The sequence below is a fragment of the Mustela nivalis genome, assembly GCF_964662115.1.
Source record: "Mustela nivalis genome assembly, chromosome: 11".
In the NCBI taxonomy this organism is placed as follows: domain Eukaryota; kingdom Metazoa; phylum Chordata; class Mammalia; order Carnivora; family Mustelidae; genus Mustela; species Mustela nivalis.
Genome location: NC_139030.1, coordinates 50124191 through 50140656, shown reverse-complemented (window position 1 = coordinate 50140656; position 16466 = coordinate 50124191). Strand labels below are relative to the sequence as shown.

The following is a 16466-nucleotide window of genomic DNA, read 5'->3' as shown; positions in this document are numbered from 1 at the left end:
CTGTTCTTTGCAAAACACAATGTTTGCTTTCCGGAATACAAAGATAAATAAGGCTCCGTTTTACCTACTTGGAACTCACAAGCAAGTCAGAGGTTTGTGGCTGTAATCAAAGATGAGGTAGAGAGGTAAAGGACACACCATCGGAGAGAGACTTACGGTGCTTCCAGTGTTGCAACATTTGGAAAAGGTAGATTCACAGACTAACTAGCATTTGACATAAATCCTGAAGGAGGAATAGTATTTCAGCAGGTAGAGAGGATGATTGGCTAAAATGGAGGATGGCCCCTGGGTAATTACTGTTGATGTTAGCTGACAAGCTCTGTATTATTTTAGCTGCGCTGGTATTGAATAAAAGCACGAGTGCAGTCCTTTCCTGTCTCCAGTTTTGCAGGCACCCAATTTCTCTTGATCAGGAGAGAGAGACTCTTCTCATTATGTGGTGTCCATTAACGTCCCTTGAATTAAAGATATGATTTTAGCTGAATACACTTCAGTGTTCAAGAGTATTCAGTTCAGGAAGAGGTAGCATCCCATAATGGTTAAGAGCTAGGATGCTGGAACCAGCCCGCCTAGTTTCCAGGCTTGGCTGTCTGTCTCCTTTATTAGCTATGTGACCTTCAGCATTTTCGTAAGCCATTTGGTCCTTGTTTCCTCAGCCAAAGAAAGGGAGAGCGGGCATGATTATTATAGTACCTACTTTGGTGTTTAGAATAGTTTCACTAAATGACTTCCTATCAGTAAAGTGCTCGGAAGAGCTCCTGGAATAGGAAGTACGCCATAACTGTTGTAAGCAAAATGGCCGCCTCTGCCTGCCTTGCTCTGCCTAGGACGGTGTGCTGAGTTGAGCACTGGGGCTGCTCTGGGTGTTTTCCCTGCTTCATTTTCCTACAGCTGAGGATCCTGGTGCCATTCTTGACCCCTGGCAGGAAGACACAAGACGTCAACTCTCCCTACTTTCATGGCACATTTTATTCGTCTTGATTTTGACAAAGAGCCCTTTCAGCCTTGTTGTCTAAGGACAATAAACCAGATTCAGTGGGTGGTCGTTTTTACCAGCATTCCATTCTAATTTTCAGGTTTGATGGATATAAAAGGTTTCCATGTCCAAACAAATGTAGCGGAACACATTGACTTCTCCAGGCAAAAGAAGTGCACTGTAATTCTGTGGAATTGGAGAGGGGGCTTTAGAGTTGCTGCTGGTGTCCTGGTTTTGCCACCTAGCAGCAGTGTAGCAACTCTGCCTTGGGCAACCTAATCTCTAGGTTTCTGTTTCCAGTAGAGGTTGCTACCTTGCTGAGTCTCCTCTGAGGGAGTCTTTCTGGCACCCTGGGGTGCTTCTGAGCCTTGTCCACTGACAGCTGAGCATCCAGCTTTTTGATTCTGCTAACCAGGCTGACACTTACTTTCTCCTTTGCAGACCCCAAAAGAGAGGGTGGTGGTTCTCGCTCCTCTTTCCTGTGGCCTTGGGAACTGATGCTTCACAAAATGCCTCTTCTGTCTGCTCAGTGCTACCTTCATGCAAGGCACAGAGGTTATTTATTTTCACCATCTTTAACCAGGCTTTAGGTTTTTAAGAAAACCTTCTTTAACTATATTTCCATTATTACCGTAACAACAGTGTCTTTTTAAATTTCTCTGTATGAATAAGTTTAATGCTTCCCTTCTCCATCTCTGCTTTCTAAATGAAAATCCTTATGACCTAAGGATTCATCCCCTGGTTATTGTTAAATATTTTATATGAATTACATTGTCCCCGAAGGGCGATAGCATTTAATTTGCCCATGAAATTTAGGGCAATTATTTATGTTGCTAATCCCAGTCGTTTTATTCCAAAATTAGGCTTTTTTTTTTTTTTAAGATTTTTATTTCTTTATTTGACAGAGAGAGATCACAAGTAGATGGAGAGGCAGGCAGAGAGAGAGAGAGAAGCAGGTTCCCTGTCAAGCAGAGAACCCGACGTGGGACTCGATCCCAGGACCCTGAGATCATGACCTGAGCCGAAGGCAGCGGCTTAACCCACTGAGCCACCCAGGCGCCCCCAAAATTAGGCTTTTTGTATTGTAAAATAATTTTTGTTTGTATCTTGATGGGTTGGAATTAAGCTAAGTAATATTTTAGTAGAGGTTAGTAAGTACGGTATTTTCAGAGCCTTGGTCTGTGTGAGACTGCTTTTCCTGTTCCTTCACAACTGAAAGGCAGTTTGGCTGGCAGTGGCTATCTCTGACTGAGTCTTCTCTTTCTTTTGTAGGTTAGTAATAGAGGGGACAAATTGAAGTCTAATTGGACATTTATTTCCTTGATGGTAATTTATTTTCATTTGATTTTTGTGTTGACTTGGTTTTGCTTTTATGCCTGCTACTAAAGAATTTTTTTTTTTAAAACCCAAGGATTCAAAACTTCTGTCAGAATATGGCTTTGACTTGATATAATTTGAAATACAATTTAGTCCGTTTTTTTCCATTCAGATTTTGGTTTTTTTTATACAGTCTTTGATTATTCTATTTCAGTTCTGCCGTCGTGTTTTCTCAGAAACAACTATAATTAGACTTGATTTTTCTGGTCCTTCAGATCTAGTCTTCTTTCATCTATTGGTTCCTTTCTCTGGTCATATGGGGTTGTTTGTCTTCTACATCAATGATTTGATTTTACATAGTACACATCTCCATTTTTCTCTCTCCCCCATGTGGGTAATATTCTCTCCCTTCATTTTTAGAATCTTTGTACTGGAACTTTATTTCGCTTCGATTCTCTTTTTATCATACCCGGTAGTCATTTATTGATTATGGCTTTCTACTTTGGTCTTTAAGGGACATGTCTTCTTATATCGTATTATCAATGCCAAATACTTTTCTAAAAATTACATCTGGTTCCTCTAGGTAGTTGTTTTTAGCAGACAGGTCTTTCTTTGATGCTCCAGCATGCTCTTTTTTCTTTACGTATTTATGCACTACTTCTTAGTAGACCTATGTTGACATTTAGCTCTTACTTTCATTCCTGAATTTGGCAATATCCACCAAGACCCCGCTCACAGAGAGGAGTGTGGGGATTGCCCGGGGCCCCACGCCCTCTCTGCCGTCCTTTTGTTTGCTGTTAAAAAAGTCTTCTTTCAGATCTCAGACCTTGTAGCAGTTGATGTTTGCAGGCCCTGGCCTATTTTCTGTGGTCTAGAAGAGTTTTGTATAAAGCAGCAATGGCTAATGCCTTGTTTTTCATACTCTCTGTAGGGATTATTAAATGATGCTAACCCCCAGAATAAATACCATCACGGATCATCTTGTCTCTATATCTGCCTTTCTACAACTGAAACCCTGGGATGCTACATATTTCCCTTTATTCCCACTTACCGTTTAAAAGTAGCAGTCACTAACCGATAGGGTGGGGGGGACTCTCCTCCTGCCCCAAAAAGCCTCATGACGGAGAGGAGGTTTCTGATCATACAGATTGTTGCATTTGTATCTGGGATGGTAGAAAGCAGAGAAAAGGAGATACGCTAAGATTTTCCTCCTTCCTTGAGGATTCATAGCTTGATTTTCTCTGCCCTGAATTACATCATTTTAAAAATCTAATTTTATTGTTTTTTCCCTGCTGTAAAATTCTCTGATTCCTGCTATAGGTTGAAGGCTATATATCTCTCTCTCTATATCTATCTATCTGTGTGTGTGTGTGTGTGTGTGTGTGTAGAGAGAGAGAAGAGAGATATCTATCTATATGCCTGTATATGCCTATATAGATATATCTAGCACAAAAAAGTGTGTGTGTGTATCTAGGCATATAGATAGATCTCTCTATCTCTCTCTCTCTCTACACACACACACACACACACACACACACACTTTTTTGTGGTTGTGTGCACCTTTATTTACCTCATGTTTTATAGGTATTTTAGTGGAAGGTTGGGGGAGGCTATCCATCAGGAGGCTGTAGCTAGACATCATTTAAAACTGTAATTTATATGAAACTACACAAATAAAAAAAAGTTATTATGCATGTAGCAGAATGCTTGAAAACTTTGCTTCCTGTAGGTATTTTGTGGAAATAAACTCTGCCTTGTAAATATTCATCACAAATTGTTATTCAAATGATGGAGGCATTGGTGTCCTGTGTTAGAACCTAGATCTTCTGAAAACTGGGTCAATTTAGTGAGGAAATAAAATGCAGGTACATTAAGTGATTATAGGAATTCCAATGGCTTCCATAAAGTTTTTATTATACATAAAAATTGCCTGATCACTGCCTACTAAGAGAAGAGTTTTAGAGCTGAAACAGCTGTTATAAATCATTTAATCTGGGAGTTGCGAATTCAGTTGCCTTCAGAGGCCAGAAAAGTGACCCGCATATGCATAAAGTAGGTTGATTTAATATATTGGGAAGTGGAAGAGACTGGAGACAAGTGGAGATTACTTGTGCCATCAAATCCTTGGGTTGTATTACCAAAAAAGTGTAATATAAATCCACTCCCCCATTAGAGAGGTGAAACTGAGGTCAAGGAATAATAGATTTGCCCAAAGTTTGGAGATTCTGTGTGTCTGAACCAAAACCAACTACATAGTTGTAGTGCCCAGTGCAAAATAAAATGGGGAGTCTCTTGTTCAGCAATTATGAAGAATTTCAAGATAGTTCCAGCAAAGCATTAAAATCAAATGTAGGACCCTGTTGTTGTCACTTACGGTTCCTGGTCTGATCTAGAGTTTATATATCTAGACAGAAAGAAACATACCAGCACTCCCATCCATAACCACCAAAAATCAGTAATAGAGAAATGGTTAAAATCAAGTCCTTGATACTATAGAAAGTGAACCACCTTTACCTACAAGAGGTCTTTTCTGTATCATTTGCAAGTTTTTATTCACTTATTTTACTGCTTCCATCCATTTTATCGTTTCTTCCTGAATTCAGGTTTTATGAATTATTAGTTGAAGATTTTCAACCCTGAAGTTCAAAGCTCTTCTCTAAATGTTAGTTCTGGTTTGAATTCCAAGGTGTTTGAAAGGTTAGCCAGCCTAGGATTGAAACTCTAAGGGACACTTGTGTCTGCTGTTGGGTTTAACTCAGCCCTCAGAGACCCCTTATTCTTTTCCTCTTACCTGCAGAAGCTGTCCTTTTATTTTTCAGAATATTTTGTATGAAATCTGAATCCTCTCCTAAAATCACCTCTTCTTCCCTTCCCTCTCCACCCCCTCTTTTATTTTTATTTATTTATTTATTTTTTTTTACCTTATTTGAAAATTTTACATGGCTTGCAAACACATTTAACTATTTACCTCCTGACTGATTGAGGTTGACTAGTCCCTTGTTGTGTTCCTTTATAACTTGTAAGCCATAGAACTACTAACAGCATAACCTCAGAAATGCTAATGAGTGAAACTTAGCCAGCTTTGAAAGGTATAGCTATTCACAGTCAGAAAATATAAGAAATAATATTGGGAGTTGAGTACTAGGGTAAGCCATACCTACATATAATAAATAATTTATATAAAGTCTTTATATTTACACAAAGTCTTATATACATATTTTTAAAATTTCAGGTACCTCACACTAAATATTTCACTGTAAATCCCCTAAAAACAAGGTCATTCTCCTACATAGACTGTAATACATTTCCCCCACTCAATAAATTTAACATTTATATAATACTGGTGTCTAATTTAAGATTCATATTCAATGTTTTACATTGTCCCAATAATTTTTGATATTGTTAAATAACACTTCCTAATCTATCGTCTGTTTATTTTCTGTGGGGACCACTTTACAAAATCTTTAATTTTGATATCAAATGCATGAATTTTCTTCCTAAAGAAAGGTCTTAAAGTCTTATTTAGAAGTTTTTGCCTATCCCCAAATTGCATAGATGTCTTCCACCAATTTCCTCTGTTAGCTTTATAGTTTCACCTTTCAGATTTAGATCTTTTTTTTTAATTTTTAATTTTTTATAAACATATAATATATTTTTATCCCCAAGGATACAGGTCTGTGAATCGCCAGGTTTACACACTTCACAGCACTCACCATAACACATACCCTCCCCAATGTCCGTAACCCCACCCCCCTTCTACATCTAAGTGTGGTTTATCTTTCTAGGGGGTAAAAAGTAGGGATTCAACTTTTTTTTTCTCCCCTGCTAGCATCACCACTGTCTACAGAAAGTCTTATATTTTAAGGCTTACACATTGAATCATCTAAAATTGAAAGAGAACCAAAAATGGTTTTCCTCACTAAAAAAATGAAAGTCTAACTAACAGCTAGATACACCGTTTGGGGTGGTGTAAGGCTGTCATTAGCGGTCGTGTATGGGTGGATGACTTAGATTCCAAGTGGGTTCCTTTAGCAACATCCACGAAGATGTTGGTAAGTATTTGTTAAAAGATGAAGGAAAAAAAATCTTACCTGATTTAACAGTACTAAGCCTTTTGTTTTTAAAACAAGTATGAACTTCAGTTAAGTCAAGCTGTTTACTTAATATCTGAATTAGACAAGGAATTCAAAACAGTCTTATGTACCTTTGTATTGTTGAACTGTATTATTTTGTGAGTGATTAAAAAGAGGAAATGCATATGTTGGAGAGAGATGAACAGATGGGCAAATACAGTAACTGGAAGAAAATTTGTTATGAATTATTGATATTTAAGATTTTGCAATAAGGCATCCATATGAGTGTGGATGTGTTCAGCTAACACGGAAATTGCCCATTAAACTTAATCCCTGGTTGGAGCAGTTGGGGGAAGGGGGGATTTAATGGACTTTCTTTCACTCACGTGTTGCAGAATACTATGCTATGAAATATATAAACTGAATGTCATAGAATGTTTTTTTAAACTTCTACAGGTGGAGATTTTCATTTTCCCTTTATGTATTTACCTATGGAGTCCGGTTCCTAAAAAAGGTAGGATCTGCCAAGCTACTTTATATAATTCTTACATAACTGTAAGCCTATATCTCATTTTTTGTGTGTGACATAGTAGTATTTTAAATAATCGTAACAGGCGTCCTAAGAACATTTGTGCATTTTTCTTTGGCTTATAAAAATATTTGTAGTTTATCCTTTATAGTAAATATTTTTTTAGGCATATACCAAAAATATCTTTGAAAATAATTTATTTTGCTTGTGAAAGATGTTACATGTCCTCTGACTATTGTAGTTGTTACTTATTACTTCTGGGCATTAGGAGCATTATAAAATCCATCTGATGCTTTGAAAGAGGTTGAAAATTTCCATGTCACACAACTGAGAAATATCAGTTGTTGCAGTGTGTGTTATCATTATAATCTTCAGCAACAAAAATTATGTTTTAGTGTCTTGCATAGCTATTAACTAGGCAACACCAGCTACTGGTGGAAAATGGAGTTCCTTTCATAGACTGTGTTTCACCTCCTGGTCCTGTGCTAGTCCTACGTATGCTGAGGCACCTTTATCTATGAAAGTAATTCTTCAAGGCTGCTATAACCTTTTTCTTGGTTATTTCAATGCTGAATGCTTCTGCTAATGAGTTAGGCTGCTTAAATTAAAGTCTTAAGAAGACTGAGCTTCTCTTAGTCATGCACATACTAATAATACTGATTGGCACAGAAGCTTGGAAATTATTTTGAAAAAAGTTTATAGTATTAAGCTTTAAAGTGAAATCCATTTTATCTTTAGTAGAGAATTTTTCTGAAGTAAGGCATTGCGCCAAGTGTCATGTCTTACTAGTAAATTTTCATGTAAATGTTGATGTGAAAATTTGCAAATGAGTTTTTAGTTTTAAAGTCTGAGTTATAAGATATTATCTGCCTGTGGCAAATTCTATTATAAATCGTGGTTGTTTCCCAATGTTATATTTCCCTAAAGGGATTATTCTTTTTACTTGTTGTCTTTTCCTTTTGTAACTATATTTATCTTTCACTTACTAGGGCTACCTGGCCCAGAGGCTCCTTGAGTAGATTTAAAAGAATGAATCCCATTCTGTAGGCTGAGTATGAACAAATTCTCAACTGGGGTACATAAATGTGGTGGAAACTGCCTCGTTTGGAGCCCTACTGTTCTGGTTTTAAAATTCACTTATGTGGAGAGAAAATGGAAAGAATGACTTAGGGTTCCTGTGCTCACAATGTCACTACCTTGGAAAAGGAAATAGCTCGGGGTGGAATTTCAGCTGACAAGGGACAGTTGTGTTTCATGGGAATGGCGAGTTGCTAACTGAGGTCCAGCTTTGGAATTCATGTTGGGTTCTGTGGGTGAAGGGCTTTGATGGAAAGCAAGGAGAGATGGTGAGAGCCGGGAGCACTTTTTTTGCCCTTCTGTGGGATACAGTCTCTTTTAGCCTTTCTACAGCAAGCCTGGCCATCTGTCATCAGAACAGGAAGCACTTTGAAGCTTAGCTCTGCTTCTGTCCCAACAGACTGAGGGGGAAAAAGAATAGTTTTTATCCTCCAGTCCTCAGTGGCTCTGTAGAAGGCAGTAAGAGGGTCTGTCAGTGGAATGTTTGCTTGGAAGTTGATTTTCCTTAAATTATTGTGGTTCCCTTTCTTTTTCTCTTTTCTCTCTCTTTTTTTTGGGGGGGGGGCTTTATTTGAGAGAGAGAGAGAGAGTGAGTGAGAAGGGGGAGGGATGGAGAGGGAATCTCAAACAGACTTGGAGCTGAGTGCATAGCCCAACGCGGGGCTCGATCTCATGACCTTGAGATCATGACCTGAGCCGAAATCAAGAGTGGAATGCTTGACCAACTAAGCCACCCAGGCACCCCTATCCTGATTCCCTTTCATACTGTATCTAGTTACAACAAATGCTTAAAAAATGAGAAGAGTGGTGCCTGGGTGGCTCAGTGGGTTGAGCTGCTGCCTTCGGCTAGGGTCATGATCTCAGAGTCCTGGGATCAAGCCCCACGTCGGGCTCTCTGCTCAGCGGGGAGCCGGCTTCCCTTCCTCTTCTGCCGGCCTTTCTGCCTGCTTGTGATCTCTTGTCTGTCAAATAAATAAATAAAAAATCTTAAAAAAAAAAAAAAAGAGAGAGAAGAGAACAAATGTTTTTCTCTTGTCAGATTATTTGCATTTGGGGTTTCTTCCTCTAATACTAAGAAGCTCTCAGTTTTGGTTGAGTCTGTAGTTTCATGTTAGTCATCATGTGTGACAGAAAAGTGCACATAGTATCCATGGGACTGAAACAGCTGTGAGGCCTTCTTAAGCCATCTTGTCCAATCCTCTTATTTCACAGCTGGGGAAGCAGAAATCCTGGCAGGGTAGGTAGCATTTCAGAGGTCACACAGTTAGTTTATTAAAAGATGAATCTGAAATGAAACATGCACGGCTGTCCTTTAATCCAGTGCTTTCTCTACTCTACCAGCCTGTCCTAACTTCAGCATGATTTCCAAATGACTTCCTTCTTTGGTTAAGTTAGCTAACTTGACCTCATGTAGTCATTGTTACCATTTATAGAACCTTAAATACTTACCTTAATGGATATTTAAAATATATTTTCTGTTAACTTTCTTGGAATGGACAGTGTGTTTGCCCATCTAACCTAAGAGGAAAAAAATGTATATTAACAACATCAGAATTAATCAAAACAAGGTAATTCAAATTTTCACAACACTCTAAAGTGTTTTCAATAAAATAGCAGGGCAATGAACCAGTTTTAAGAGGTGAGAGGCCACACAGGTGCTTCTTTTTTTTTTTTTTTTTTTTTAAAGATTTCATTTATTTATTTGACAGAGAGAGATCACAAGTAGGCAGAGAGGCAGGCAGAGAGAGAGAGAGGAAGAAGCAGGCTCCCCGCTGAGCAGAGAGCCCGATGCGGGACTCGATCCCAAGACCCCGAGATCATGACCTGAGCCGAAGGCAGCAGCTTAACCCACTGAGCCACCCAGGCGCCCCCACACAGGTGCTTCTTACTCAACATTAAAAATGTTGATTCTTACATGAGCTATTAGAAAAATGCCTGAGCACCTTGCACTGGTCAGTTTTTTTTTTTTTTTTTTTTTTTTGCCTTTAGGTCAAATGAACCTGATGCATCTCTTTTCTAGGGTGGATTAAGTCACTCAAGAATCCTTTCTACCCTGATATTCTGTTAAAGATTCAGTTAAAGAGACGTTTACTAAATCCAAACTACCATGCACCCGCAACAATAGAGAATGTTAAAAAAAATAAAAACAAATTGATTAACAAATAATTTTAGGAAGCCATAAAATTTTAGACATGAAAGTTGTCCTACATATCATCTGAACACCTCCTTTTATAGATGACGCTAGGCGGTATCAATCTCTACTGTGAGAATAGCTTTGGTTTTCTCTGTCATGTTGAAATACATTCAGGCTGAACACTGAAGTTTTATTAAATGCTGTTAATGTTTCCAATTTGAACTGGCTTAATCCTACAGGGAGAATACGCATATTTCTCTGGATTTACCACATCATAGTAGAGTTTCAGTGCGTAAATGTGACTGATTCAAGTGCCTTCAGTTTTAAAATATTCTTTGTATTTAGAATACATATAAACTAGATTTATGTCGAGAAACATCTGTGCTTTGTGTGGGTCCTATGAGAAGGAGATACCAAGAAGAGACTAAATGTCTAAGAAATTGATTGAGGGAAGTGCTTATGAGTGAAAATGGGGAGGGTGTTAGGGGAGGCTGGAAGAGCCTACGGGCCTCAGTGTAAGACTGATCCCCAGTGTGCGAGAGAGAGAAGGAAAAAAGGTTGGGTGAAGTTCTAAGACCATCATGCCTTTCTAAAGAAAGTTCACTTGGAGAGTTCCAGAGCCACAGTCTCCATCAGAGGAGAACTGTGTTTCTTAGAAATGGCCCTACTTCAGTATTCCTCTTGTGCTCCGTCATTGGCTGCAGGCAGCCTGTGGCCTTCATGCAAATGCAGCTGTGGCCCTGGCCACTTAGACACCCAGCAGTCCGAGATCCAAGAGGCACAATCTCATGATTGCCATGGGTGCTTTATATTTACAAATATTCTAGCTATTCTAGAGCAGTATATCAAGGAATAAGACTCCATGTGACATAGTAGTTATGTATTTACATGCAAGATACCTGGAAGCATAGAGTACTATTTATCATACTTTTTTTTCATTTTTAATTAACATGTGTCAACTTAATCTCTTTTATGTCATATTTCTTGCAGTTGAGATGTAAATGCATCTTTGGAGGCTGATTTCTTACATGAGTTGGGTGACCATACAAGCTATCTTAAGGTCCAAGGCAGTTGCCTCTCCCTTGTGCTCAAAATGACCCAGTTTAGGAACTAAACTCTATCATCACATATGACTAGCTCTATAATAAAAAATGAAATAATTGGCCCTGTATTTTCAAAATTTCTAGACATCCTGTAAAGTATGTGTGTTCATTTATATGAAATCAATAAAATGTTTTCTGTAATTTCATGATGACCGATAGAAGAAGGAGCCTCCTATTTTATAGTGATGTGATAATGCTCAGGCATGCACATGTTCTATGTTATAGGTTTTCTGCTTTCTCAGCCTAGAACCCCCTTTATAAATAGCACTAACTTTGGTCATGAAACAAACTCTAGAAGGCATAGACCTTACAGACAGGTCAGTGAGCTGTTAGGTAAAATGATTGCTAGATTAGTAGGAAATAGTTATTTATTTATTTAAAAGATTTTTATTTATTCATTTGACACAGAGAGAGAGATCACAAGTAGGCAGAGAGGCAGGCAGAGGAAGAGGGGGAAGCAGGCTCTCTGCTCAGAGAGCCTGCTGAGCAGAGAGCCCAATGTAAGGCTCGATCCCAGGACCCTGAGATCATGACCTGAGCCAAAGGCAGAGGCTTTGACCCACTGAGCCACCCAGGCACCCCAGCAGGAAATACTTAAATAGTTGGAAGATAGGCCCATCTCAATAGTCTGTTCCCATAATCGCAAGACACAAGCAACTCTGCCCATAAATATGATTGGCAGAGAAAAGGGCTTTTCAAAAGAAAACCCAGAATTCGTTTAGGTACTCTGAAATTATTTCATACAATGTACTCATACAAATTAACACATTTTTCTAAACCCTGAAAGAAACCACATTCAAGCCTTAAAAAACAGAGTATCTCTCGTTTGGTGTTACCTTTTTTTCTCTTTTATAAATGGAGGTTTGTGTTCGATGGAGTTCTTTGAATAATTTTCTTTGAGTTTCTTTATTTGTTTAAAATATAGTGTCACAGGAAGGCAAGGTAGATATGTGTGCAACTGGAGTTTAGGTCAATATTTTTTTCTTACAATCTACTTGTTAGGTTAATATATATCTAACTTTCTGATCTTATGGTACATTTTATATCAATCCATTTTGTACACATGCATGTATATAGTTAAATACATGTTACTCAAATATTACCTTATCTAACTTCTGTGTCAGTCAGGGTCTCATTATAGAAGACAAAAATCACTGGAGTTATTTCTAGGAATGACCATAATATAAAGGAACATTAACTGGGAGAACCACTAAGACTGTGTTACTCTCAAGTAATTGATCTGCTATTTCCTACCACTCTGCAATGAGATAAGGAGCTTGACCTGAATGTAAATCAACTCACTACTTCTTTTTTGAGAAAATCCATCTGGGAAGAAAAAGTCAGCTAAACTAAACAGTGTGCTAAGTGATGTAGTTAATTTACATTCTGGTGAAAGAGTAACAGACATTGCAAGGACTGGCACTCTCTGTATATTCCTGGATGAGCAGTGCCCTGGAGGTACCATGGAGATAGTAATAGTGGGAAGAAGCTACCTCTTTGAGCACCAGGGGTCATGGGGAGTGGGTGGAGTTATCAGAACCTAGAAGCTTGGAGCTAGACATCAAAGAGGGAATGTTGACCAGCTGGAATCGGCAGGACTGCAAGGAGGCTGGCTGGGGAATAAGGAAAAACTGCAAGCGGCATGAACTGTGCCGCTGCTGGAGTGCACATGCATCGCTGGGGGTGCAGGGGAGGAGGGCGGTGGAGAAGTAGTGGCCAGACCAGGAAGCACATCCCATCTTCCTCTTGTTGGCTTTTAGACTCCCTCTAGAGCTTCTTAGAAGCTCAGCTCCACAAGGTACCAACTCCAAAGAGCCCGCTGAATTGGAGTCTGCTGAGCACCAGCTCTGGAGGGGAAAGGCAGTATCTTAGTAAGTAGCCCAGACTTCCCATGGTGCTGCATTCTCTGATGTACTCTGACAACTCTCTGTAATTAGTTACTTTTAAAAAAAATATGCAAGTTGTCGCATATTCTGTTGGCTTCATTACTAACTAGGGGGTGAAAAGCCATCATTGAAAACTAGTATGTTGGCCAAATGAGCACTTTGCCCATTCTCTTAGGCTGTCTCAGTCTGCTCAGAATGAAGGCATAGTTCATTATTCATTTGTTTCATTATTCATAGTTTCATTATTCATTTGGTACGCTTTTCCAACTTCAACAAGGCCACAAAGTGTTGCCATGGTATCATACTTCAAGATATACTCTTGCTTATTGGTTAACTTGGACTCTTTCTAAAATCAAAAGAGCAGAATTATCATTCTACCTGTCTTGACAGTGAAAATAAAATTTGTCTAGCTATTAGAATATGTGCCCATTTTAAATTTTGTTCTTTGTGTTGTTTAAAACATTTTGAAATTGCTTGGAGTATGTCCCTTATTGAAGGAGGTTTGACTTTCAGAGTTTTACCTAAGTTTTAACTTTCACCTAATGGCCCCATCAGATAATTTTGTAAGAATTGCAGATGACATAGAATATGAACATTGGGACTAGACCCTGAGGATCAACCATCTCAAGTTTCTCATTTTACTAAAGAAGAAACAATTTCAGAAGGATGAATTGACTTGCCTGTGGCAAAAATAGAAGCCAGACATGTGGTCTTTAGAATTTCTGAGCCTTTTAAAACAGCAACAACAAGAATAATACTTAGAAAACAAGTTCTAAAAATCTAGCAATTCAAGTATACTTATTTTTTTAATTTTAAATTTTTTTTTTTATTTTTTTAAAAGATTTTATTTGTTTATTTAACAGACAGAGATCACAAGTAGGCAGAGGCAGGCAGAGAGAAAGAGAGAAGACTCCCTGCTGAGCAGGGAGCCTGATGTGGGGCTCCATCCCAGGACCCTGGGATCATGACCTGAGCTGAAGGCAGAGGCTTTAACCCACTGAGCCACCCAGGCGCCCCTAAGTATACTTATTTTAATTCGTAAATTCACCTTATTAGGAAATAAAAGTCACAGCACTGTGGGAGAATATTAAGAGAGAGATCAAGATTGAAGTGGTAGTTTTGGCCCTGCCGATTGTGCTTCATTGCACCACTGCTCTCTGATACCTCATTTTTCTCATCTGTCAAATGAGAAAATGATGCCTTTCCTGACTTCCTTGGCTTTTCATGTAGGATTGCTGTGGAAGCCATAAAGTACTTTGAAAGTATAAGACATAACACTCATTATTACTGACTGAGAAGTGGGTTCTGTTGGGGGCTGCAAATGCCTAACTCTTCCCATAATGAAACTTCTTATTTTTTAAAATTTTTAAATGTTAAATTAAAAAAAAAATTTTTTTTTGACATGAAACTTTTAAATGTGTTGCTGCCACTTTCTAGCCAGCTAGGATCCTTTGTCGTGGCCTTGCTTTGATACTTACAAATAGGTAAATGCACTTTCTGGGATGGAAATGATCTGGAGTGGCCTTGGGATGTGGTCCTTCTGTGATTCTTGTGCATCTTCCTTTTCCCTTCTACCCACATGTACCTTCTTGAATATTTTCTGATTTCCCTCTTACCTGTCATTTGTCCTTCTCTTTTGCTTTGTGGCTGGCATTCTAACCGGGGAGAACATTCTGAGGCCAGTGGGAAGCCGAGGAGAATGTGATACAGTGCGGACCCAGAACAAGTAGTCAGAAGACTGGATTTGAGGTTGAACTCTGCCATTTATCAGTTTTACAGTCTGAGGAAGTGACTCGACCTCTCTGGGACTTAATCGCTACATCTCTAAAATCAGTGATGTGGACTCATATAACATTTTTAGAATTCATATACCATAATACACTGAAGAACTTGAAAGAGTCAAAAATTATGGCAAACTGGTATGACCTGTTTAGAAAGAAACATGGTGATGCAGAATGATAACCATATGTATGTTCACAGACTGTGAATCAGCAGTTCAACTCTTGTGAACATATACTGAGCAAAGAATTTTACAGGGGCAAAAAATAGATGTGTGTAGTAATTTATTACAACTTAAAAATATATATATGCATATATATATAATATGCAATGCAAATTATAGAAAATTCAAACAACTAAAGCAATCTTAATGTTTAATGTTAATAGAATTTTTAAAATTATTATCAAAATGATAAAATAGCATATACTCAATTAAAAATAATTATAAAGTAACCATGTTATTTACGGTCCTAATAAAATATTTAGTAGACTTTTACATGAAAATAATTACCATTTATATAGATAAATGGAAGGTAAAAATATAGATAAATGGAAGGTAAAAAATGGAGATTCCTTTTAGAAAGGCAGAACTGTGGATAGTTAATTTTTTTCCATATGTCTTTACTTTTTTCTATTAAAAATATTAGTTCTGAGTTATGGACATTTGAATGGAGATAACTGTGTATCTATCACTTTAGGTATACGTGGGTTAAAAAGAGCTTCTAGTTGTAGCTTTTAAAAAGGAAAAAATAAAAAAGTTGGATTGCACTTAAATGGCAAAGAGATACGGAAATTTCATATAAAAAGAAAAAAATCTAACTGTGCTTGTTTGCCTGGTCCTCGCTGCCCCAGTCCCTGAATTTTCTCCCAGGAGCCCCTTTATATGATTGTCTTGACCCAGATGTCCGAGAATGTCCTAGTACTGACTTTTGAAGGAGCTTTTTTAATCTCTAGCGGGATTCTGGGGGAGATTGAAGCTCTATTTCCATACCAGATTTATGTGGCTCATGTCAGGAAATAACTCGGAATTCCTCTTTCCATTAGCACTCTAATAATGAAAGTCCCACCCTTTTTGGTGTGGGTTAATGACTTGGAAACGCTGTTGCCTTAGTGCATGGCCAGGATGAAAGTTTGCATCCCTGGAAATAATCACCTCGTAATCAAAGTCATGACAGCTATACTGCATTGAGTACTCAGTATGGGCCAGACATACTGATCACATAATGTTCGTTTCTCATGTGTTGTGAAACATAACTTCTCATCCACTAAGGCTAACCAAGGATCAGTCATTTGTCCTAGGTTACAGAACATGGATGGAATTTAAATGGAGGTATCCTTAACATTGTGGCTTACTTGAATCCAGACTTCATTACTGACTCAGTGGATCTACTGGGCTGATAAGGACTGACCACTTAACAAGAAAAAGCAAAGGCTGCGTCCCATGACTGTATTTTATATTAAGACTACAGTGATTGTATTCAAATAGCCCAGATTAAGCATTATTCTTGCTTCCCTGTATCTACTTGCAAATGAAGTCACCTCAGTGAAACTGAGAATCTGTGGCTTGCTGCTTTCTTGGTATTTTTGGATTG

The 16466-nt window shown here is 38.3% G+C and overlaps 1 protein-coding gene across 2 annotated transcripts in view; it reads left to right on the top strand.

Moving 5' to 3' along the window:
* CERS6 (ceramide synthase 6) overlaps positions 1-16466 on the top strand; it is a 314028-nt gene that overhangs the window by 160445 nt on the left and 137117 nt on the right. For both annotated transcript variants that reach the window (XM_082689256.1, XM_082689255.1), the window contains exon 4: positions 6823-6880. In XM_082689256.1, coding sequence (XP_082545382.1) covers positions 6823-6880 — 58 coding nt within the window. The remainder of the gene's footprint in view (positions 1-6822; positions 6881-16466) is intronic.